The sequence below is a fragment of the Pyrgilauda ruficollis genome, unplaced genomic scaffold, assembly GCF_017590135.1.
Source record: "Pyrgilauda ruficollis isolate IOZ18807 unplaced genomic scaffold, ASM1759013v1 scaffold143, whole genome shotgun sequence".
Classification (NCBI taxonomy): domain Eukaryota; kingdom Metazoa; phylum Chordata; class Aves; order Passeriformes; family Passeridae; genus Pyrgilauda; species Pyrgilauda ruficollis.
In genome coordinates, this window is record NW_024512877.1 from 1,331,644 (window position 1) to 1,354,379 (window position 22,736).

General features: G+C 47.7%; 1 protein-coding gene across 2 annotated transcripts in view; it reads left to right on the top strand.

Annotated features, from left to right (window-relative positions):
- Positions 1-18,195, top strand: part of GDPD5 (glycerophosphodiester phosphodiesterase domain containing 5) — a 99,463-nt gene extending 81,268 nt beyond the window's left edge. For both annotated transcript variants that reach the window (XM_041460405.1, XM_041460404.1), the window contains exons 9-16: positions 3,074-3,156; positions 5,979-6,129; positions 6,517-6,735; positions 7,350-7,507; positions 9,260-9,407; positions 10,320-10,402; positions 14,653-14,765; positions 16,029-18,195. In XM_041460405.1, the coding sequence (XP_041316339.1) occupies positions 3,074-3,156; positions 5,979-6,129; positions 6,517-6,735; positions 7,350-7,507; positions 9,260-9,407; positions 10,320-10,402; positions 14,653-14,765; positions 16,029-16,144 (1,071 nt within the window). In that variant the 3' untranslated portion in view covers positions 16,145-18,195. The remainder of the gene's footprint in view (positions 1-3,073; positions 3,157-5,978; positions 6,130-6,516; positions 6,736-7,349; positions 7,508-9,259; positions 9,408-10,319; positions 10,403-14,652; positions 14,766-16,028) is intronic.
- Positions 18,196-22,736: the final 4,541 nt, after the last annotated feature.

Consider the following 22,736-nt stretch of genomic DNA (forward strand, 5'->3'; position numbering starts at 1 on the left):
TCACCTGGCATGATGGGACACTACTGCTGAAATCCAATGGCCTGGCAGATCCCCCACTAAGCCCCACACAGGAAACTTCCAAAGGGCATAGTTTTACACAAAAGAAAATTTCATTTCTTAGGTACCACTTTAATCCTACCTTGTAGGGTTTTTTGGTCCAGTTTGTGGCTCACAAGGAGATAAACACTGGAGAGATGAAGAGGAAAAAAATAATAAAAAATAAATTGAAATGATGGCCATATTTCCAAAAGGACAAGAAAACTCCCTTAAATCTTGCTGATGAAACAAAATATCAGATTCTTTAGTGCATAATCACAGAATCCCAGAATGGTTTGGGCTGAAAGGGACCTTCAAATCCACCTTGTTCCAACCCCTTGCCATGGGCAGGGACACTCTCCCCTAGACCAGCCAGAGGTTTCCAGTGGCTGCAATTAGTTGGGAATAAATTTGGTTCTTCTGTCCAGGCTTCTTCATTAACCTCCCCACCAAAGGATGCCATGAGTTTATTTTTTTAAGTCCTGGCTAATTAAAGGAAAAACACAAATGTGGTGATGTCCAGCTGCTCTAACACAGTTGCTGCTCTAAGACAGTTCCAGAATCTTCTCTAAGGAAGGTCCCCAAAGCTCCTTTCTCTGTTTGAATGCATTTGCAATGGATTTCTAAGCACAAAAATAACCAAAATGTGTTCATTTTTGGTAATTTTCTAGAAATTACTTGCTGTGTCTCTGCAGCAGGAAGAAATGAATAGTAGCCTGATTTTTGCAGGGGATGAGTCTCTCAAACCAAGCACAAGAGGAGGAAGAGCTTCTAGAAATCCTGAGCTGGGTCTGTGTGGCTCTCAGTACCTGGGCAGGGTTTATAAAAGAGAAGAGGTTTGGAAATCGTTGCTTTATGCCCCAAGGTTTCTTTCCCTTAATGAATTGGTTGTTTCCCTTGTTATAAACCTGGATTTAGGTTTTAGACATAGCATGCCTGAATTTATTGTACCAAGCAGGTATCCCTTAAAAACACCTGTAGAGATACAGAGAGAAATACAAGCAGAAAGGTTGTGCAATTTTTTTTAGCTACTGCAGTTTGGTTGTAAAACTCTTTTTGAAAAATAACATTAATCTCAGCAATTAATTCCTGTAACAGCAGCTGCTCCACTTAGATGCATCTTTGCCTTAAAAATGCTTAATCTGGGGCTTCAGATCCCTGCTTCTTGGTGGAAAAGGTTAAATTTGGTTTCCTGGGTTTCTGGTTGATGTTTGCTGAGCTGTGTCAGGGGTGTCAGTGGCTTGTGCAGAGGGAAGGTTTGGATGGACTCCCTGGGAGAGGCAATTTTTTGTGTCAGGGTGACAGCCTGGGGACTCACCACCTGCTCACAGGGAGATCAGGCTTTGCCTGAAGGCAAATCACAGAATCACAGGATGGGTTGGGGTGGAAGGGACCTGAAAGCTCATCTCAATCCTCTGCTCTGGAATGGGCAGGGACACCTTCCTTACCCCAGGCTGCTCCAAGCCCTGTCCAGCCTGGCCTTGGGCACTGCCAGGGATCCAGGGGCAGCCACAGCTGCTCTGGGCCCACCCTCCCAGGGAACAATTCCCTCCTAAAATCCCATCCATCCCTGCCCTTTGGCAGTGGGAAGCCATTCCCTGTGTCCTGTCTGTGTAAAATTCGCTCTCCTTTTTTCCAGCCCCCTTTAAGGCTGCAGTGAGGTCTCCTGAGAGCCCCTTTAGGCGCTGAGATCTCCCCAGCTCCTTCTCTTCCCCAGGCTGCACAAGCCCTGCTCTCCCAGCCTGCTTTGGAGGAGAGGTTTTTTTTGGGGCTGCAAAAGCAAAGTTTAGGGAGAGGATCACCTCGCAGGGGTACCCTGGGCTGCTTGGGAAGCTGCTGACAGCAACCCAAGGCGATGTGAGCCAGTGGATTCTGCAGCTCCTTGTGGCTGCTGCTCTCTGCTGACAGCTCTGGGAATGTGAGCAGAGCTGCTCCAAACCCAGCCTTGGCTGACCCAGCCTCTGCCCTGGCCTAAACAAGCCTGGCTTTGGCTGGGAGCTGCTCTGTGAGATGATGTGGCTCTGTGCTGCCTTGTTGAGCAAACAGAAAGAGGAGCTGGTGCTGATGTGTGGCTGGAGGCAGAGGAGCCCCGTGCTGAGAGACCGGAGCTGGGTGAAGGTTGGGGCTGACATTTGCTCTGATTGTTTTACCCCAAAGCTTTCCTTGAACCTGTGAAGTGATCAGAAAACAAATGTCTCTTACAGCCACTCTAAGTGCTTAAGCCGGGTTTTATACTTATTTTCATTATTTTATTATTATATCGTGCTTGCATGGTGCAACTGGGCCTTTGTTGTTAATTATTCCCCTTTGCAGTAAATCATGGATTGTGAATGCTCATTGTGTCCTGGTGGAACTGATCCTAGTGCTGGAAAAACAGGATGTTACAGGGTGTTTTCTAAACCTGAAAAAAAAAAAAAAAAAGGAAAAAAGTAATTTATTTTTCAAAAATAACTTTATTTTGATGTGATTCAGTGCAGAAAACCTGCCAGGTTTTCTTTCTGTAGTTGTCAATATTTTTTTTTCCTGGTCTGCCTGTTGTTTCATAGGTGTTTTGGGAGTAGCTACACTGTACTGCTTTTGTAGAACAGCAAAGTATCTGTCTTCACACCATTTTTATTTTAAGCAAACCCTAAGTCTGTTACCATCTGCTCCATTCAACAGGGAGGAAATTTCAAATAAAATTGGACTCCTTCTCTCTGATAGCCACAGGGAAAATTTTTCTAGGCTTAACGCTATTTTTTTAATTGCTGGTAAAACTAACTAGAACATTTGTTGTTAGAGAAACCCTCTGATTTTTAGACTAATAGATGACTTTATGGAATGAGTAGAAGTGGGAGTAAAATGTATCTTACAGAATGTGTGGTCTAGTTGTTGTCTGTGGTATGGAAGAGACAGGAGTTTTTGGGTGGAATAATTTTGGATCCCTGATATCTCCAAACCCTTCTCCCAGCATCCTTGCTGACGCTGCTTTGTAAACTTCCCTTATGCTGCTGATCTCTCATTGCTTTTTTTTTTTTTTTTAATGTTTTCCTGACAGCTGGCACCAGAGAACACTCTGATGTCCTTCCAGAAGGCAGTGGAGCAGAAGGTGTACGGAGTGCAGGCTGATGTGGTGCTGAGGTAGGTCAGTGCTGGCTGCTCTGGGGCTGCCTGTGCATAATCCAAGCCAGGAATGGTCCAGCAGATCCAGAGTCTGGGCACTGCAGCTTTTTCCCACTGGGAAGGGCTGTCCTGGAGAGCTCATCCAGTAACTGCTGTCTGTCCCTGTCAGGTGCTGCTGATGATTTCACTGAGGTGATGGGGAAAGGTGACTTGTCCAAATGAGGGAACCTGGATCTCTTTGCTGTAGTTTGTCCTAGAGCCTGGTTTATGCCAGTAAAACACAGCCAGAGCTGCTGAAATGTGACTTCTCCTGGGATAGCCCAGGTGCAGACAGAGCAGAAATTCCACCTTGACTTTGTTGCACAGCTGAGTTTTCACCAACCTTGACAAACCATCCCAGTAATACACCAGGAGGAAAGCCTTCCTTCTCCTCTTCCTCTGGCATTAATCTTCAGGGAAGGAGGATGCTCATTGTCAGAAAGTCATTCTTTGCTGGCAAATGTTGAGCTGAGTGGCCAAGACCCATTAAAAATTAGAGAGGGTTATTTCCAGAGCCATGCTTTGTTCCAGTTCCTTCATATTCCTTAATATTCCTGCTCCCAGTTTGTCCCAGTACCACTTACAAACGCAAGAAAGACTCAAAGCAGATGTTTATTTTTTTTCCCTGACTGCTTTGGAGGTTTGATGGACAGATATTTTTGCCTGGTAGAAGGAAGTTTTATTTTTAATTGCCTTTTTTTTTTTTTACTTTGCATAATTTTTTTTGAGAGAAAATTATTTAAAAACAGAAGGAATTTCTTCCCACTGCTGAGTGGAAGGTCACTGTGGAAGGATGGAGTATGAATTGGGATATGTTACACAATTTTTGTTTTTTCCAAAACGAGTTTGTCATCTGTTGTTAGGGCACAAGTACTTGAGTGTCCAGCTCCCAGGTGAGCACTTGGCTCACATGGCTGAATCCATTAACACTGGCCAAGGAGAAAGGTGGGCTTGGGGAGGAGGAGAGCTGGAAAAGCTCCAAGATCCTTCCCCATTGCCACTCATCAGCCATCCCAGAGGAGCACTCCAGGCTTAAACAATGCCCTTGGTGGCCCAATTTCCTGAGCCTTCTCCAAGACACCCAAGTGCCTTCAGAAAAAGAGGATTCCATTGCCTTTCAGACTGAGAAGTGGGATATTGGTGCAGCTGGCAGCACCCTCGGGGAGGGTTTGCAGCAGAGCACCCCTTGCTGTCCCTACCCTTCAGGAAGATCTCTTTGAACCTTGGCTGGATGGCTCCATCCCTCCTGGAATATTTCCATATTCTAGCATGGGTGGGCAGCTTGGACACGCCCTCAGAGCCATCACATCCTGCTCCACACCCACCCCACATCCCAAACCAGCTGGAAAGCCAGCTTTGCTCCAAGCACCAGGAATTGCTGCCTGTTCCTCTCTCTCTCTTCCACCCCCTCCCACATCTCTTCCTCTAAAGCTCTGATTGCTGTCTCTGAATTCCTCCTTCAACCCTGGCCTGCCAAGACCCTGTGGTTAGCCCTGAGTGGTGCTGGGAGGGGAGGATTGGAAGGAGGCAGCGAATGTCAAGAGCCCCATAGGATTTCTGCACTGTGGTTAAGGCTTAGCTGTGCTCTGCTCTTCTGTGAGATGTTAAACTCGAGCTCCTGGCACTTTTAAACACTCCACACTCTTCATTCTGCAGTTCCTTAGGGTGGTTTTATTTTTTTTTTAATTTTATTTTTAACTGTATTTATTAAACCCTTTGACTGCAGCAGCGTGGGATTGCTGTGTCAGCAGGTTGCTTTGGGCTGGGGGAAGGAGGTGGCACAGCACAGAAATAGCAAATAAAGGTGCCAGTGACCTTTGTGAGAAGGGACTTCTGAGGGCAAAGAAGGGACTTCAGTGGTAAAGCTGAGGCAACATTTGCTCCATCCTCTAAAACTGGGTTTCATTTTCCCTGTGGGAAACAGCTCTGGGTTGTCTCCTAATTCAAATGGGATTTGTTATTTCACCCCATCCTCTTTGCAGACTTTTTCGGAGTCTCCTGTTAGGAACATGGGCTCCTTGCTTTGGAAAATGTCACTGCTACCAGGCCGGCTGTCCTAGGTTTGTCCTGATTCTGGGTGCAGACAACTGTTCCCCTGCTTTTGATAAAAAACTGTCACTACTCTGTGTGGTTTCACCACTGATCTGGTCACAGAAAACGGAGTGGAAGAAAGTTTAAAGAGTTTTTTGTACTTTCCAGAGCATATTCTGTAATATCCAGATGGCTTAAAAACCCCAGGGCGTGCATTTGCCTGCACAGTTTCATCTGAGAGGTGTGGGGTGGTTTTTTTCTTTTTTTAAGCATGAACTTAACTCATGTGGGCATGAAACCAGTTTTCAATTGGAGAAGGCAATTTCAGAGCATTTTTGGTAGTTTGGAAGCCTTGCATCTTGCTGAAAGCCTGATGTTCACATACAGTGTGAGAGGCTTTGAAAATTCCCCTCCTTTCCTGCTGTGGAGAGTGTGTGTGTGTGTCCGTGCTTCCAGGGCAACCTCTGATGTTTTTGGGAGCTGCAGAAGCTGAGGAAGCTTGGATGAACATTCAGGATGGGTGTTCTTGTCAAAGCCACCTGAGTTTTACATTTTTGAGGGGATAATGGGGAGAAGTGGCATGGGCAGTGTTGTGTCAGTGTAGGAGTGGCTGCCAAAACCCAGCAGGTATCTAAGAGAGATCTTCCTCTTGAGGATGCTGGGGATTTTTCCAGGCTGGTTGAGACCTTCCCAAGGATTTCGATGTGAGAGAGGCGGGAGTGGGAAGGGGAGTTTCCCTCCTCCACCTGTAACAGGGTGTGTGTCTGCAGCTATGATGGGGTGCCCTTTCTGATGCATGACAAGACTCTCAGGAGAACGACCAACGTGGAGGAGGTGTTCCCAGAGCGGGCCTACGAGCACTGCTCCATGTTCAACTGGACCGACCTGGAAAAGCTCAACGCCGGAGAGTGGTTCCTGCAGGTGGGTGCCACATGGGATCACAGCTCCTGCCCAGCTCCTCTTTGAGGGTGGAAGGTGTAGATCCATCTCCTTGGTGGTGTGGTGCAGCTGGACCAAGTGTGCATGGACCATGTTTAGTTCTTGGCCTAAGCCACGTTGTCTTTCTATGCCCCTTCTGGAAAAAGGGGCCTCAAGCCTGGCTGACACCACAAAGAACTTCAATACCCCAAGATCACTTTTTAATGTGATTATAAAAGAAGATAGAAAAACCATCATGTTATACACTGTTCCCCTTTTTTCTGAATTTAATTTTGGGACAATCATCTCCACAAAGAAAAAGTAAGAAAGTCTTTGCACTGAGGGGGTCTGAGCTTTGTGGCAGTAATCCTGGGATTGCTTTGCTTCCAGAATGACCCTTTCTGGACAGCAGGGTCTCTCTCAAGGGCTGACTACTTGGAGGCTGCCAACCAGTCAGTCTGCAAGCTGGAAGATATGCTGGAGGTGATCAAGGACAACACATCCCTCATCCTGAACTTCCAGAACCTGCCAGCAGCTCATCCCTACTACAGCACTTACATCAACATCACCCTGGAAACCATCCTGGCGTCGGGGATTCGGCAGCAGGCTGTGAGTTCTGTGGGCTTGGGGAAATTTCCAAAATCCGTATGGTTTCCATGAATCCTTGTGTGTCTCCAGTGGGGCATCACTGGAAGACGTGCTGGGCACAGAGGTTGGAATGGAGTACCTGGTACAGCTCAGGAGAGCTTCTTTCTCTCTGGGTATAAGGAAATTGATTCTCCCTCTTTTTTTTTTTGAGTCCCCACTAAGGCCACAACAGAGATGGAGATGAAGAGCAAGAGAAAAATTGTTAGAACATAGATGTGGGGATGTGAAGTGGGATTCCTCCCTCGGATTTTTAGTTCCCTATTGAAAATGCACGTGGCTGCTTTCTGGTGCTTTGGTAGATGAGCGTCACTGAGTTATTAAGACCAGGCTGGTTGGGGCTTGGAGCTAGAGAAAGGTGTTGGAATGGCAAGGGGTTGGAATGAGATGACTTTAAAGGTCCCTTTCTAGCCAAACCACGCCGTGATTCCGTGACCCACTTTACCTCTTGCAGCTGAGAGTGAGCTGGTGACTTGACGTGCTTTGGAATCACGGTGTGAGCTCAGGGAATTCCGTGCCCTGGGCTGGAGTGTTCCCACATTTGCCATACCCTGTGCCCTTTCTTGCTCCCCCCACAGGTGATGTGGCTGCCAGACACGGAGAGGCAGCTGGTCAGGCGGGTTGCTCCTGGTTTCCAGCAGACTTCTGGCCTCAAGCTGGACGCAGAGCGCCTGAGGGAGAAGGGCATCGTGAAGCTCAACCTGCGCTACACCAAGGTCACCAACGAGGAGGTCAGGTACTGCCCTCTGCCAGAGCCCTCAGCAGCCTTTCCTGAGCATCCCAGCCTGTCTGGCTGCACACAGGGATCTTTTCAGATGGATTTGGGCTTGAAAGCTTGAGCTGGGCAAGGTTTTCCTTAGCCATCATCCGGAATCCAGGCTGTTTCTGGGAACGCACAGCTGCCTCTGACATCTCTACATGCTGTCTCAGGATATGATGAGCCCCTTTGAGATACAAATGGATGAATTGGCTGATTCTTATTGCACTCACAGTTCTGGGAAAAAGTCAGGGCCTTTCACACTGAGTTCCCTCCGAGTGCTGCTTCGTTCTCATTAGCAGCTGCCCTTTTCTTCCCTTTGTCTGCTCCAGAGCTGCTAGCACGGAATTTTGATTAGCCCAAAGTCTGGATATGCTTTCAGAAATTTCTCTTTGCAGAAAGAGAAACTCCTGTCCTGTGTCATCTGTTTAGTCTGATCAGCTCTTCCCTGTAATGGCCCTGGCACAGCAAGGGGTTCCTGCCTGCCTCAGCCTGTATGTGAACTGTGTGGTGTTTCAGCTCCCAGCTCTGCCCCCTTTCCCAGGGAGGACAGATTGTTTCTAGTAGGGCTTTTCTAGTTTTTAAAATTTAAATTAAACAGGTTTTCAGAAGAGAAATCTCTCCAAAGGAGCTGTCTGGCTGCATGTTAGAGCTGAAGTAGGGAAGAGCTGAGCCTGCAGCTGTTTGGGAGCCTGGGCCTGTTTGGGGTGATCCAGCTGTGTCCTTCCATGGCTGCCAGCAGTCAGTCCAGCTCCTCACCCTTAAAAGCAAGGTTGTGCTTTACCTGTAGGATAATCCATGCTTATTTTTCCTCCTGTTTGCTCTGCCCCATGGAGAGGGCTCTATGCCCAGTCACTCATCTGTCCCAGTTCGTCAGCCCCAATCTCCCATCAACCCCACCTGAGCTGTCTCCAAAATAAGAGCTGTCACCTGAATGTTTCCTGAACCCTGTGGTGCCCAGCCAAATGTTGCTGCAGCCCTGGTTTAACACAGTTCTCTCAATTCTCCCCAAATCCAGCACCTGGATGCAACATTGCTGCAACCACCCCTGCTCTTGAGAACCCCTTAGGAGCACCTTGTTCCTGTTGAGAGCTGGGAGATGTCCATGTCTTGCACTGTGTGCCCTTCCACCTCAAAGTGTTAAATTGCAGGGATTAATCTGTGCTGCCCATGTGAGGGAGATTGTTGATGCTTCTGCTTCATAGAATGAGGAAATAGAGCAATTTATGTGAATTCCCTGGGTACCAGGTAATTGCCAGTGCTTGGTTTGCTGCTGGCAGTTTTAGCTGCTTGGAAAATGACCTCAGGAGACTGGAAGCTGTAACTCTGCAATTGTCCCCAAAACAAGGGCATGGAATTTGCAGGAGGTGATGTTGGAGACAGGTCTGCCAGTGTTTAATTAAGCAGATTGCCCCCGAAATGTTACAGGCGTCTGAGGCAGATGCTAATTTCGCATCAGCACGATGAGATGGTTGTTCCAGAAACACACCATGTCCATCATTCCTGGGGAAGCATCTGAGATGGCCTGTGGCCTGTGCCAGACAGCAGCCAAGAGGTGAGGAAAGCTGTCAGGATCAGTCCATTGCCCTGCGGTGCCCTTGGCTTGCTCACGGGGCGCCCACAATGTTAAAAACTCTTACTCCCCCCAATCCAAATAAACCTAGCTGTGGCTGATGGCAAGGGATGAGGTTTGGTGGGGTGCTGCATGTCACCCTGTGTGTGCCTTGGCAGGGACTACGCCATGGCCAACCTGAGTGTGAACCTGTACACGGTGAACGAGCCCTGGCTGTTCTCCGTCCTCTGGTGCGCCGGCGTCCCCTCGGTCACCTCCGACAGCTCCCACCTCCTCCGCAAGGTGCCTTTCCCCATCTGGCTCATGGTAAGCACCACCCTGGGAGGGCCAGGGAGCCTCTGGCAGGAGGAAATGAGCTGGGTGGGCGTGGAGGGGAGAGGTTTTCCAGGGAAAAAAAACTGGCTGGGCTTGAGGGTTTTCCCGCTCTGTCCAGCTGAGCCCTGAGATGGTAACGAATTGCTGTTCCTCTTGCACAATCCCATCGGTTTGGGTGAGATCCTTGAAGATTGCATTGCACTCCCTGTTCAGCCCATGTGATTTTTCCAGTTCTCCCCTGAGGGAAGAGCACCTTTGCAGACCTGCTGAGCAGCTAAGAGTTGCAGGAGAAGCAGGCACACAGGTGAACCAGCAAACCGGGCCTCTGTGTCTTGGCCAAGTTGTAAAAGGTTTTTGCCTGTTCTGGATCCCAAATTGAGGATTTACCTCTGCCTACCCCATTGCTGGACAAGAATAAGCAGAGACCCAGTGATGGTGCTTCAGCTGGGCTCAGCTGCTGTGATTGGCAACTGGAACCAGACCTCCCAGTGCCTGAAAGGACAGAAATCGCATTTACAGCATGGGGCTGTGCCTAAAAGGTCCCATCTGCACTTAAAATGGACCCTACTTGGATACATTTCTGTGTTTTCCCCCAGACTCGGATTGCCAAACAGCGTCTTGCCCTCACCCTGAGGTACAGCTGAGAATAGGAAATTTCAGCCCAGAGAAAATGTCAGCACACAAACAGGAGGCAGAGTTTCAAATTGTTCCTGTTTGCAGTTTCCCCTGATAGTTTTGGATGACAGCCTGGCATTAGGAAGGTCATAAATATTGTGATTTATACCTAACCCCTGCAGCTCTGTGCTTTTCTTGCTCCTCAGTGGTAACTCCAGCCATGTGTGGTCTCCCTGTGATTGCACAAACCCAAATGTTTAAGGTCTGCTCCTGTTTTCTGTCTTGCAGCCTCCAGACGAGTACCACCTAATCTGGATCACGTCTGATCTCATTTCATTTCTTGTAATTGTAGGAGTTTTTATATTCCAGAAGTAAGTTTGTTACAGCTCTGCTCTTGTGTGTTTGTGACTTGTGTTTTTGTCCAGATTGTCGGGTGGAGGTGGGAGAGAGGAGTTCCCTGAGCCTCAGTTCTTGGATTGCAATAGCAGGGGAAACATTCAATAAAAAACCCTTGCAAACAATAATTCCACTCCCAAGATGGAATTATCACTAATTAGCAGTGTCAGATGCTTTCCTTTGCTCCTAAAATATGTGGAAGAGAAACTGTAAATGCTTTAGGGAAAAGGATGTTGAGAAAGACATTAGGGGGCTTTAAAGGAAGAGGAGGGGAGGGATTTTGAGATTCCACCATTACAGTGTTCAAAAAGAGCATGTTACAGTTGTCTTAAATCAGTTTGTTCCTGCTTGGAGAGAGAAATATTATGGAATCATGCAATGGTTTGGGTTGGAAGGGACCTTAAAGATCATTTAGTTCCAACACCCCTGCCACAGGCAGGGAGTTACTCTGGGAAACGTTATGATTCTGCAAATCAAATCAGGTGCTTAGTTAGAAAGAAGAAGGAGAAGCTCTACTCCAGAAGCTGGACTTTTCTGCAGCAAAGGGTTTGCTCTTCCAAGAGCCTTGTGCAGGACAGACCCCTTTCCCTGACGTTGCAGTTTCTCCACCACATGAAAGAGTTGCCAGCAGGGTTGAGGATGTGTCAAAACCAAATCAGAATTGCCCATCTACCACCTGCTGATGTGATTCAGCTCTGGGGAATGGGGCTTGGCATTTGGCCTTCAGTGTCATGGTTGGTTTTTGGTGTGTTTTTGGTCGCTTGGTTTGGTTTGGTTGTTTTGGTTTTTTTCCCCAAGTGCTTTCTGGGGCAAACCAGAGCTGCTCCCTTCATGCAGGGATGAGGGGGTGGGTGGGAGCAGAGGCACTGCTTTAATGTGCTTGTCCTCTGTCCTCTGCATGGCTTCTCTCTCCTCAGCCATGGTAGGGACTGCTCCTGCTCTTCTGCTCCAGCCCCGGTGACAGGATCGTGGCAGCCTCTCCAGAGGGGAAATACCAGCTGTGATGACTTCTGACTAACCTTTTTTTGCCTCTTTGCCTTGTTTATTTTCTTACTGCTCTGACTGTTGTGCATGTTCCTCCTCTTTCTCTCTCTGCTGCATTCTGGCATCTCACAGCTATCACATGATCAGGTAATTCTGGTGCTTTCCTCCTCTTTCTCTTTTTCATTCAACCTTCCTTTCTCACTTTCTTTCTCCCTCTCTGCTATGGCTTCACTGCAGATGGTCAGGGCAGGATGCAGCTTTTCTGATGCTTTCCAACATCTGGCTTCAGGAGGGGACCATGAGGGTTTGGATATTGCATAGTCCATGGCCAGGAGCACCAGGGAAGTCTGATGCTGAAGCCAGTGGATGTTTTGAAGGCAATCTGACCTTCTGTGACAGTGATCTGAGTCAGTGCCTTTTAAAACAGCCCAGTTCTGAGGTCCCAGGGCACACTGTAATTGGGAGATTCCCAGAGGATGTAATGCTTTCTCTGTGGAAATAATCCCATGCAAAATATCCCCTTCCTCCCTGTATTTACCAGAGATGTTTGAGACCAGCCTCTATCCCAAAGAAAATAATGGAATCTATTCAATTATATAAAGTAGCACTTCTCTGAATTAACGGGGCTGATAACTGGAAAGGTTTGGCTCATCAATTGGGATCTCCCTGAGCTGCACCACTGGGAAGCTGGAAATACAGTGTGAGAACAAAGAGCACTGCAGCAGGGGAGGGAACTGGAAGGAATCCAGCCTGGGCTGCTGGATTTGAAGCACCATCAGTCAGAACCCCAGATTTCTCCTCCTTCTGGCCCTTCCCTCAGCAGTCATTCCCACCCCTTTGGAGGGAAGTGCTGGCACTTGTCTGCACTAAAGCCTTCTCTGCCTCCCCGCTCAAAGCAAACTCCTCACGTGTTCCCTTCTCCATCGCTCCTGCTCTGTGCCATGGGCTTGCATTCCTGAGGATTTGCTTGCCCCCCACCCGCTGCCTCGGGCTTGGCCCCTGCAGGTGTCCATGAGGTGTTCTGAGCCTCCTGTGGGTGAGGGAGGTCGGGTGGTCTCCCCTTTTCGCCTCCCCTTGCTCGTGGATGAGGAGAAGGCAGCTTTAGGCAGGAGCAGGCACAGCAGGGGGACTGCAGCTGGCTTGGCTCTGTGCTTGCTCCATCTCACCGCCTCGGTGCCGATCAAGCCCATTTTCCCCTCGACCTGCCCCTCTCCCACCCCCTTTCCATGGCATTGAGCATCTCCCCTCCCACCCCAGGGTCTGGCCGTGGCCCTAACCCGGTGTATGCTGTCTCTGTGTTGTTGTCCCAGTATTTTTTAGTCCGTTCCCACCCCGTGTCCGTCTGGTCTGCTCTGACGCCAGCCTCCCAGAACAGGACCTTCCTGCTGTCTCTCTGGCCTTTTTGCACGCTGCTGTCCCAAACCTGGTCCATCACAACAGAGTCCAAGGGGGTAGGAGAGGTGCTCTTTTCTATTCAACCAGCTTTTTGGAGACCCCGAGGCTCTGAGCGCAGCCCAGAGTGTGTCACATGGTGTTGGTCGGAGTCGCAGCCTGGTTAAATGTACTGGTGGCCCTTGTGAGAGGATGTTTCAGGCTGGGGTGACCCTCTCCTGGCTCAGTCAGAGCAGAGCACCCTGTGAGAGGAGCCATCATCTCCTCGTGTGTGTTTTACCACCCTGGGTCTGCCCACAAGGTGGAGAGCACAGAGCAGTGCTTGCTCCTCTGGGCAGGAGGAGAAGAGCCCTTGGTCCCTGCACACGTGTGAGGCTGGGCTCTCTGAGCCTCACAGTGACCCTGGGATAGCTGGGCTCTCTGGGTAGGAGGTCACTTTTGGTCACAGAATGACTTGATGCTGAAAATCCTGGTGTGGTGGGCAAAGAGAAGACTTGTACCGATGTGTTTTGGTCCTAATTTAGAGTTTGAGGAGGATTTTATCCTGTGAGATCTTGCCATCACATTAGTGGGATCTGCCTGCAGGGGATACTAAGGTAAAAAATATGTTCTTCCAGGTCAGAGTGGCTCAATTTAGATAATGATAGAAGAAAAAAAAATTATTTGCTTTATTCTTCAATGTTTTTGCCTCCTTGTGCTTCCTCTGCATTGCTTCTGTCCATGGGTCTGTGAGTTGTGCTGTGTTGCCATCCCACCCCTTCTTTTCTGTGTAGCCTTCATCTGTACCCTGGTCAAAGCCTGATTCAGGTCATCCAGTGTCAAGCACTGGGACTTGGGAAGGGGGTGGAAACCCTACAAAACTGACACCAGCTACATTTACCTGGGGGGAAAAAAAAATTGCAAAACCTCCTTTGTGGATGTTGATTTGTCAGGCTGATGCTGCAGACCCAGGCTGGAGATTTGTGGGCTGGCTAGGGGGTTACAAATTGAAGAGGTGATGGTTTTGGTCACCTTCTCTTGTGTGGGTGAGCCACTAGATGGTGCCAGCAGATCAGGAACCTCATAGGCCACCCTAAATCCGGGCTGTTTCTTTATCAAATAGCTTTAGGGCATCCCTGGCTCTGGCAGGGAGAGCGGCACTTGCTGATGGCTCAGTGGGGTGTGGGCCATGAAAGCCTGGCCTAAATCCCTGGTGGGATCTTGGGAACAGCTGCCTTGGCTGAGCCCCCCAGGCTGTGTTTTCCTCTATTCCACCTATTCCAGCAGCCCTCCTGATGAGGGTCTGCCACATCCACGTGGCTGTTAAATCCCTCCAAAGGTGGGCACTCCACCACGGCCCTGGGCAGCTGTGCCAGGGCTGGAGAGCCCATTTGGGGAAGGAATATTTCCTGTACCAAATCTAAACCTCCCCTGACACAATCTGAGGCCATTTCCTTGCTGTGTCTCAGGTTTGAAACTTTAAATTGTCTCTGAGCTCTCATCTCCCACAAGCCTGACCATGGCACTCGGTAAGGGAAAATTTTAAGTTTCTTTACTTGGCTGGTTCTCTTATTCTGTTCCCTCTAAAAGTTTAAACACCTCCGTCTCCTTTGCACAACTGGGGAGGGCTGTGAGACAGCTGCAGCCCTTGTGGAAATCAGTTGATGGATTTGTGGATCCATGGGTTTAATTCCCAGGTGGAATTAGGGTGCAAAAGGTGGTTAAAGATGCCTGAGGTAACACATTCATCTCTGAATTCATTCATCCTCCTGCCACGTGGGGTTGTGCAAGGGAGCAAAGGGTCTCTTGCACGGAGGATGCTGCTGTGTCTGGAGAGGCCAGCCCCTGGAATGCTGCTCCTGTCTTGCAGGTGGCGCCTGGGAAGCATCAGGACCTACAACCCGGAGCAGATCATGCTCAGCGCCGCCGTCCGCCGCTCCAGCCAGGACGTCAAGATCATGAAGGAGAAGCTGATCTTCTCAGGTGGGCATGGGGCTGCTGGGTGCCTCCCTCACGGAGGGAGGGGCTGCTCGTGGCCCAGGGGGCTTTTCCTGCTGTGGGTCAGGGCTCTGGGCTGACCTAGCTGCACTGTGCTCTTGGATATGGGCATGGCTCAGCGGGCTTGGAATAGGATGATCCTTCAGGTCCTTTCCAGCCCAAACTCTTCTGTGATTCTGTGGCCCATCCCAGCACTGATAAGCTCAGGAATCCTGTGTTTAGTTTCCTGGGTTATCCCATCTCGCACTGTCCCACATCTTCTCCACATTGTCACTCACCAAAAAACCCCACTAATAATGGCACATGTGACCACAAATATGGTGGTGAGGTTGGGGTAGACCTGGAATTCAGTGGCATTAGAGGTTGTGGCATTCCTGATACCACCCTCATGCTGTTCCCAGAATTTATTTCTGTTGGAACACATTGGTAATGTGTCCATCACACACCACCTCTAAGAAAGATAGCAAAATTGAGCAAAGATGGAAATGTTTAGCTTTAAAAGGTTAAATGTGGTGCATGGAGCTGGAAAGCTCACCTTTGAAGGAATGTGAATATAATCCCCCCACCCCCTGAGCTTTGTTATGGGTTTTCTTTTTTTGTATTTAGGGTCTGGAGATGCCCAGCAGGGATCAGGGTTTAGTGCTCTGGGCACAGACAGAGCAAAAAGGCAACATTGCTTACTGTGTGAAATGCCAGCCAGAGGTGGTGAGAATCAGCTATAAATCCAGGGAGCCCAGACAAGGAAAACAGCTTGGCACAGCAGAACTAAGCTTCCCTAACATGTCCTAGACATAAAATCCCTTAGAGCTGGGGGGTGCAGATTGAAGTTTTGTGCCTCTGAAACAACTATTCCCGCTTAGGGTGAATGTTTGACCATTAAAGCATTGGTGGGTGCAGGTTTTTCCCAGTGGAAGCAGTGGCTGGAGGAGCCAGTCCTTTTCCAGGATGGGTAGGGATTAGGTCCAGGTACTTTGTGCCTCTCTCCCACAGGTGCCTTGCCCAGCCTGTGACAGTGACATCAGGTGTAGGGGGATGGGGAGGGGATGGCAGCGGGGATCCAGCTCTGCTCTGGTGGTGGCTGGAGTTTGTAGGGCTGAAATGTAGAGCTGAGCTCCAAACCGGAGGCAGATTCCCAATTCCCTGTAGGATCAGAGGGATGCCGCGTGCTGGGATCGCTCAGCACCTCAGTTCCCCATCCGGGGGGGGAAGCTCCCGTGATGACCTCCCCGCTTTCTCTGCCCTTCCCAGAGATCAACAACGGCGTGGAGAGCACGGACGAGCTGTCCTTCTGCTCCGAGAACGGCTTTGCCAACGAGATGGTGACGCCCACGGAGCGCCGCGACGCCAAGCTCCGCGTGAGCTGAGGGCTGTGCCCTCCTGCCCGCCTCCCGTGGGCTGGGAGCCTCTGAGGAACTGCTGCCGGGGCAGAAACCCGCTCCCTCTCCCCACCACTGGCTGCTCCACCTCCCTGGTTGTGAGGCTGGGGGGCTTGTTTTTGTAAATATGTAGAAAATATGAATTTTTTTGTCTTTTTGGGTTTGTTTTTTTTTTTGAGTGTAATTTTTCCAGGGCATGAATGGAAATACCGTGTTCATTAAATCCTCAACCTTACGGCTGAAGTTCTTTGAATCTTGATGTGAGAGCCTGAGTCCCCTTTGGGGGGGTTTTGGGAGCAACACGTTGGACCTGTGTCCCATTTCTCCCCCTTCCCCTGGTGCAGCGACTGTGTAGCTGAATGTTGTGATGTCCTTGTGAAGTGTTGATTTTGTTACGGTTTCTTTTCCTTCGTTTTTCCCCCGTTCCCCTTTTCCTGGGCAATGAAATTGTAGCTCTGATGCAACAGGAGGCTGTTGGGAGAAGAGAAGCTTGCCTAGGAGAGGAATTCTCGCTGCTCTTCCCTGCTGAGGTTCAGAGCCAGGGAAGGGCTCAGTCACTTGGGCACCTGCTCCTTGTCCCATCCTCCTTCCCCAAAGCCTGGATGCTCGATGGGGAATGGCCTTCTTGGAATGTCCTGCCAGAGTTTTGAAGGCAAATCCTGAGCATTGGCTGTGGATTGTTCTCTGCTGGCAGCAGTTCTTGATTTCTATTTTTTTTTTCCCATTTTTCTCTCTTCTCCCCAGGCTGGGCTCTGCTGGGAGCCCCGATGGCTCGTGACAGGCAATGCCATGGGCACGCTGCTGGCATCTGGCTGAAGTGCCTGCCACTCCAAGTGGCATTTGCAGTCACTCCTTGCTCCCCTGCTGGAAGAGGAGGTGGTGCTGCACTGGGAGCTTCCCCCTCTCTGGGCCCAGGAGATGCCCGTGGGTGAAGAAGCTGTAAATAGTCTGGAAGGCGAAGCAGCCCTGGGATATAATTTATTCCTGCAAGGAGACCTTTGCTCCTTGCTGTGAAAGCAGGATCTGTAAAGCTGCACGTCCTCCAAAGGAGTGATGGTCTTGCAGCAGATGCTGATGGGCTCTGAAGGCAGAGGCTCCCATCAGCAAGTTTCCAATGCAAGAGGCTTTAACCCAAAATCTTAGACCAGAGGTTAGAAGTAAAAAAAAAAAAAAAAGGTAAAAAATAAATAAATAGAGGAGGAGAAGGCAGTCTCGGGGACGCTGATATACATCACATTCCACACCCAAAGCTGTGAAACAGCCCTGAGCAGTTTCTTCTTGTTTTGGAACTGCTCTGTCCTTTTAGGCTGAAATCCAGTGGCATTTTGAAAGCCTGAAGTTTGGGCTCTGTGTGTAAGAGTCAGGGGAAAAAGTGGCCAACTTAACTATGTGAAAAAAAAACCACTTAGATAGTGACAATGTGAATTTTGGTGCTTTAAAAAGCACCACCCAAAGTCAACTGCATCTCCCCCAGGTTTTTAGGAGTGCAAGTGGAATAAGCCCCTCCTCTCACCTTCCCCAAATACTGTCCTTCTCCATGGTACTCTCAAGTCCATGAAATGCAGCGTGTCTTGTTCTGCAGAACTGCCAGATTTTGGTGGGTTTGAAGGTATTTTGAGAACTAAGTTGCTTCTCCCTTTGACGTGGTGCTGTAGTGAACCATTCCTGGTGGATTGTCATTGCCAAGTGAGAGATGTTGTTAAACCTCAGCATCTGTTGGTGATCACCTGCATGTTCTGTTTCTATCCTTGGAGATGACTTTATTGAAAGGTTAAGTGCTTAAAAACTTGGAAGTGATAAAAGCAAACCAACAAAGAGTTGTTTTCACAATTAACTTTTTTCCCTTTTTTTTTTTTTTTTTAAACAAGACCTAAATTTCATGCATAATGCACTGACTGTTACTGTCCTGAATATTTGCTACCTATTTTTTTTTTTGGAAAAAAAAAAGCAGAGGATGATACTTTTTGGGTGAGACTAGAGCTAGATCAAAATAAACTCTGCAATGCTCTGTGAAATAAACTGTCAGTATTCCCCTGCCAGTCTGTCGTTGTTTTGTGTTATGGCACTACACAGAGGTTCCCACTGCCCGATCCAGAGAGTTTTCCCATTATTTTCTGTCGTGCTCAGCAGCTCATTTTAACCCCCAAAGGTTGAAAACGCCCTGGGAGCAGTTGAAATCAAGAGCAAATCACACAAAAACCAGGCTGGGAGAGAATGTTAGACATTCCAAAATTTACTTTTCCCAGTGCTTTTTAAATTTAACTCAGAATCCCTCTCTTCCCCTTAGACACCATATCTTTTAATTTGTTTTTTTTTTTTTTTATTCTCGAGTTGCCTGCCTAAGCTGGGAAAAAAACCCTCAAAATTATTTAGGGGTCTTTGGGACATGGGTTCAGTTGGTTGCTTGGAGCCCTTGGCAAGAAATTCCTTATCTCTTGGGTTCACCGAGAGGCTCACCATGAACACGAATGAATAAATAATGATAATAATGATAATAATGATAAATTGTTTTATGTATTGAAGCCCCAATCGCGCTGCAGTTCCGCCGCTGCCCACAGGAGGGCGCTGCCCTGCAATGCCGCGCTGTGTCCGCCAGGCGGCGCCCGCGGGACCGCGCCCGCTCCCAGCCGGGATCCCGATCCCGATCCCGGTTCCGATCCCGGTCCCAATCCCGATTCCGAGGGTTCGGGACCCGCACTCCGCCCAGCAGAGAGTGGCAGAGCCGTACCCGATCCCCGGGCCCGTTCCCGGAGCGATGCTCCCGCCGCGCAGAACGGGAATTGCGGTTTTTTTCCCCGTTTCAAACCTTCAACTTCCAGCAGCTCTTCTACATGGAAAAGCTTCTTTTAGAAGCCCCCGTGTAAATGACAGCGAACGCTCCGCTGCGCTGGGTACCTCCCTTCTCAGCTGCAGGTACCAAAAAATCACAGAGTCTCAAGCTAAACCGAATAATTTCCAGCTAAAACAAGGAAAACGTGCCAGCACGCAAAGCTGCCGCTGACCTTCCCCCTTAAAAATGATAACTTGAAAAGTTTCCAGCTACATCTCGCAGAGATAAACCGGGACAAACCGTTTGCTCACATCCCTTATATTTGCAAACCTCTATTCACCCCACAATCAAATGACAATTTTGCAGAGTCTGCCACAAAAAACGTGCCAGGACAGACACACAGATCCCATCTCCCTTTCTCCTTGCAGCCTCCCATGAGCACAGCACACCCCGGGGCTTTGCACCTTCCTTCTCAGCTCTGTGCACCTTTTGCACTGGCAGATCCCAGTTTCCGACCTTAAAGCGTCCAGCTTGCTCCCAATTTAAAATAAATTAATTAAAAAAAAAAACCGCACAAACCGCACATATATATATATATAAAATAAATATATATATAAAAAGGAAAAGATGCTCTAAACAAAGTAACATTGCCTGAAGAGTGCAAAAACTAAGAGCTCGCCCGGACTTTGCCCGTGAGCTTGGGGAATTTTTAATTTGCATCACGACCCAGGGACAGTCACCCTGTCCTGGCAGGACAATCGGGAATTGCAGTCCCGCTCAGCTAAATGTCACCCAGTTTCTGTCACCAGATTTGTGCCAGGACAGAAGCCACAGGAGGGAGATTCTTTCCCCTGGCTCCTTCCTCCTCAGCTCGATTCCACCCCCAAAATTCAACCAAAATCCAAGGATTGCTCCCACACAAAAGCCAGCACCACCGACCTCAGAATTCAATATTTAAGGTCCCGTTTAATCCAAACCATCCTGTGATAATTCTTTGAAGTATTTGGGGTTTTTTTTGCCCACGGACATCAAGGAAAATGTAGTTCTACAATAAGCTACGTTTGCCTTCTTTTTGTGTGTAATTTAGATCCTTGGCACCCAAGTAAGAGAGAAAATAATTAGAAGTGAGTGGAAATCAGAAGTAGGTGAAGAAATTGAGGTGGAGCCTGAAATGTGGGTGTGGGAAAGGTACAGGAGGGAGGCAGGAGTAAGAAAATGAGTAAGAAATTAAAAATAATCACAGCAGGAATAAAAAATGTAAGGAAAAGGACATGGAAATGTGGGATGGAGAAACTCAGATGGTACAGAAAATGAAATACATTCTTAATTCTTCAGCCTCTCCTTTCAGGTCAACCTAGAAGAATCCCAGCAGGAAATTATTAAACTTTGCACCTTTTCAGATTTCACTGAGCAAAGAAGCTCCTGCATTATTTTGGCAACCTTTTTAAACCCCAAATTTACAAAAAAAAACAAACCCCATTTTCCTTGCCCACATAATTTGGGTTCCTACCTGCAGCTTCAGAGATGTGTGGATCTTCCAGTCCTACGTGATCTGCCAGCTCCAAACTACCCTTACAGGGAACAAAAAAACTGAAATATGCTGAGGGCTGGGTATTTAAGGACCGAAACTCGGCCCAGGTGTTCAGGGTGCACATTTTATGCAGGAGCCAGCTGCAGGCCATCAGGAGAATGAGCATTCTTCAGCAGGTGATTCATTTAACTCATCAACGCTCTAAAAACCAGCCTGTAATGGGTGGGTTTTAATTTAGGAGCTGAGCCTCAGACAGCTGAAACAAATCAGATTGTAAAAGAGATGTGCCAATATCTTCTGCAGCTGTGAAGATCGGGAAATTTCATATTTTTTCTGCCTTAAAGAAAATAGCAAGAAAAAAAAATTAGTGACAATAAAAAAGGCAGAATAAAAAAAGCCCAAGTAAAAAAATATCCCAGACCTTGAAAAATCAGATCATAGTTCCTGTTCATTTTTTTTTAATAGGCAGTCTTATTCTCTTTTAACATAAATCAGAGAACACCAACAGCATAGGCAACATGACTTATTTAGCTTTAATTTGTTTTCTTGTTTGCTTTCTTTGCACCAGGGTGAGTTGCCCCTCGCATGGTGGTCATTTCAGTGGCCTTAAAAAAACAAACAAAAAAGCCAAACAAACAACAACAAAAAAACCACCAAGAAAACCCAAAACCACCCCTAAAACCAAGGCTGCAAATTGACAGCGGCCTGAACAAAAGGCAGGGACCAATTATTCTGCTACCACGTGTCAAATTATATTTTTTGTTATCATGCATGCCTGCATACCTAAACCTTAAATTTTGCAGAGAAATTCAATCAAAGAAATGGAAAAAAAAATCCCAATTTGCTTGGTGTATAAATAGATAGATATCAGAACTAGAGAAAGGAGGAAAAAAATTGGTTTTCTTGCAATTGTGTACAGTATGGTACTAAGAAACACAGACTTTTAAAGAAATAGCTGTAACAAACAGCTTCACATTCCCAGAAGATCAAAGGAATGTTAAATGCTGTCATCTAATGCAGTCAATACCCAAATCTGAATGTACAGTAGTACTGATTAATAACATCAATTAATCACTGTTTTTACATCAGCTAAGCTAAAAAAAACACCAAAAAACCACACACAAAACGAAACCAACGAAAACCAAAAAACAACAAAAAAACCCAACAAACCCACCAACAAAAAAACCCCAAAAAACCAAAAAAACCAATCAAACAAAAAAACCCCAAAAACCAAAACAAAAAAAAAAAACCCACAAAAACAAAAAAATAAAATAAAAAACAACAAACCAAGACAAACAAACAAACAAAAAACCAAACCAAAACAAAAAAAAAAAACCCACAAAGCCCCAGCCTTTTTTGCGGAGGTTTCGGAGGGGCAGGCGGTTTTTGGCTCATTATTGACGCTTTTTAATGAATTTAAAGCAGAAATGAGGGCGCCGTGCCCTTGCTGCCCCCTGGCGGCCGCGGGCCGCACCAGCACCCCTCAGCTAATTAAAATGTAATTAAAGTGTCATTAAAATGTCCTCAAAATTTAATTAAAATCAGCTAAAACGTAATTAAAATGTAATTAATCACCGGCTGCAGCAACGGAGCTACAGCGACCCTGAACTTTGCCGTGCAGCGCGTGTGCTCTGTCGTCGCTGGTCAAAAACCCAGCTGGATTTTGGAACAAATTTAAATTTAAGCTTGGTTTAAATGTGTCTCCTGTTTATGTATTAAAGTTTTTTCATGTTGCTGTGCTCAGGACAGGGAGCTGCCAGAGGGCATCCAGCTGAGGGATGCAGGGATGCTGAAGGGACTGGAGCATCTCCCTGCTGAGGGAGCTGGGGCTGTCCAGCTGCCTGTGCAGCCACTCGGGCAGACAATACAAATTCCAAAGCACAGGAACCTCTTGCTTTATTTATAGCTTTACAAATCATGCAGGAGCTTTTATTTTTGATAAACACCGGATGCATGATGCTTACCAAATATCCTGTATTCGGATTGTTTTGCTAAAAATAGCTTCAGAGAAAGAAGGTCCAGCACTGGTAGTGGTTATTTGGACAAAGCCCTGGCCTGGCTGTAGCAGAGGATCCTTTCTGAACCTGCACCCACAGTGCTGCTCAGCCAGGTGTTACACATCAATAATTAACTTTCCTTTTCCCCACCTTTCTGTCTCAAAAAGAGATTTTGGTTTTCTTTGATGTAGGAGTATTTATAGTGCAAAGTTAAGAACACAGAGCATCTGCTCCAACACTTGTCCTCTGTATTTTCCCACTTAACAAACCCCAAACAAGCAA